The 2382-nt window shown below is 46.7% G+C and overlaps 1 protein-coding gene across 1 annotated transcript; it reads left to right on the top strand.

The window, feature by feature from the left end:
• Nucleotides 1-425: 425 nt before the first annotated feature.
• Nucleotides 426-1454, top strand: LOC115629563 (transcription factor Sp4). The gene has a single exon (XM_030526054.1). It carries the CDS (start codon nucleotides 426-428, stop codon nucleotides 1452-1454), a length of 1029 nt encoding a protein of 342 aa, XP_030381914.1.
• The last annotated feature ends 928 nt before the right edge of the window (nucleotides 1455-2382 follow it).

The following is a 2382-nucleotide window of genomic DNA, read 5'->3' as shown; positions in this document are numbered from 1 at the left end:
GAGCTGAGGCTGAGGCTGATGTGGCTGCTGTTGCTGCTATCATATGGCTGCCGGCAATGTTTTTCTTGTTGTTGTTGTTATTGGTGGGCACTGTAATGACGCCGACGAGCTTAGATAAAAAAGATCCAAAACAAAAGCAAACGCATTGCAATCGAAACGTAACACAATCGGAAAGAGATTGCTAATTATTCCCCAAAGGAACTTTTGAGTGAGCCGAGGCCGAGCCATCGAGTGTCGAAGCGATCGAGCAATCGAGCAATTGACGCGCCAAATGACACTCCACTTAATCGCAGGGGACTCTGTATTTTCGGAAATGTTCACGAAGTAGTCACTCAAGCGCGGTAACAAACCGCAGTTGGCATTTGAGGAGCTCGGACCGTCGCATAAATATTTGGACAGCCTTGCCGATCAGCTCATTTGTTCACATGGAGTTCTTTGCCACGGGCGCGTTTCAACAGCTCTACAGCGACCTGGAGGAGCCGGCAAGTGCAACCGGCGATGTCAGTGATTTCTACATCGAGTGTGCGGGGAGCGCGCCACTAAACACAACACTTGGTATCGATGACTACCAGTTGGCCCAGGATTGCTGTTATGCGGATGTCAATTTCAGGGGGGACAGTGATCCTATTCCTTACAGTGAGCAGGACGGGGACTTGGACTACTACGGCATTATAACCCTCGACAGCAACAACAACAGCAACGAGCACTTCAGCAACCTATCTGAGGAGCAGTTGCAGTTCAGCTTGAGCGTGGATGCCACATCGGGGCAGGAGTTCAGCGATTGGGAGCAACGTCTGTTGGACAACTTTGTGGAAATTCCCGAGCTAATCGACTTCCTGCCTGAGCGCACGCCACTCTGCACAGACATGTGCGATGACTTCCTGCAGGAAAGTAATGACAACTTGCGCCTGGCCACTCTCTCAACGACATCAGCATCTGCATCGGCATCAACTTCCACCTCCACGCCCGCTATCTCACCAACAGATGCAGCAGCGGAAGAAGCTGCAGCAGCAGCAGCAGCGACCCAGCATCGTATCTATCGGCAGCAGATGCACCTGCCGTTACTGGGACAAAACGCTGCCGGCGAGCGGGGTTATCTGTGCACCTTCGGCAGTTGTGAGAAGCTATACGCCAAGCCAGCCCACCTCAAGGCTCACCTGCGCCGGCATCTGGGCGAGAAGCCATATGCCTGCAGCTGGCCTGACTGCAGTTGGCGCTTCTCGCGCTCCGACGAGCTGGCCCGGCATCGCCGCTCCCATTCTGGCGTCAAGCCCTACAAATGTGACTATTGTGCCAAGTGCTTTGCCCGTTCCGACCATCTAACCAAGCACCGTAAAGTGCACGAACGTCGTCTGCTGGCGGCTAGTCGGGCGGGAAAGATCCTGCCAGATGGCCAACTCCCGCATAGTGTCTACGCCGTACGTCCGGGTCGCAAGCGCAAGAATCAACTCTGAGATTGTGCTCTTGTTGTTAACATAAAGCCACTCCCTCACTTTCTCAGGCACAGTAATGCATTTCATTTTTTTAAGTTGAGTTAAGCCTCTAAAGCAATTGTTTTTTCTAGTTTCGTTAGCAATAAAAATCATATTATTTCAAGACTCGTTTGAATTCAGTTGATTGCGAATCAATGCCTTAGGAAAAATATTATAAGAAATGTTATGGATTATAACTTATGATAGAAATAATACAAAACTAAATAAAAGTCTTCAATCTATAAGCAGTGACCAGTGACTTGGTATATACTTGTAGACTATCCTAATGGTCGGTTCCATACATAAAAAACCTTTTCATTCCTGTTGTTCATTCTTAAGATTACCTTTTAAAGCTGCTTGCACGATGATAAAATTAGAGGCGCACTTGCTGCCGCTGCAATATCTCAGCTCAGGATAGAGTTAGAAGTTAGAGTTATCAAGTTAATTGATATGTTGGTTCGATCACTTTCAGTGAATGAATTCTGGATTTGAAAATCAGAAAAGGGTCGTAAGACTAATCCTCGTTTGCTGCATGATCCCTAATGACCCTTAATATAGAACAGACCTTTTATTAATAAATGAATGGTAGAAGAATAAATCCGACACAAAAAAAGGAAATAGACAGGATGAGCAAAGGCTGTGTTCGAGTATAAAGTATCTTATTTGGAATACAGTTCAGAGTCAAGAATTTAAAGACTGACATCTTTTGGGTGGAGGGTGAAAACTAAATAAGAAATGACACGAATGTTTGGAAGCAGAACTTTTTGACTGGTTTAGAAGGACTACAAGTATATTATCCAATCACTTGGGAGTGGTAGTGTTGCTAAGTTAGAGTACGATGGGTGTTAGGGCAATGGGATGGACGGGTGCCGTTTGATTGTTGGCTAAGTGGCTTTTGTGTTTGATGAAC

The sequence above is a fragment of the Scaptodrosophila lebanonensis genome, unplaced genomic scaffold, assembly GCF_003285725.1.
Source record: "Scaptodrosophila lebanonensis strain 11010-0011.00,11010-0021.00 unplaced genomic scaffold, SlebRS2 tig00000159-arrow-arrow-pilon, whole genome shotgun sequence".
Taxonomy (NCBI): domain Eukaryota; kingdom Metazoa; phylum Arthropoda; class Insecta; order Diptera; family Drosophilidae; genus Scaptodrosophila; species Scaptodrosophila lebanonensis.
This window is presented reverse-complemented; position numbering and strand designations above follow the sequence as displayed.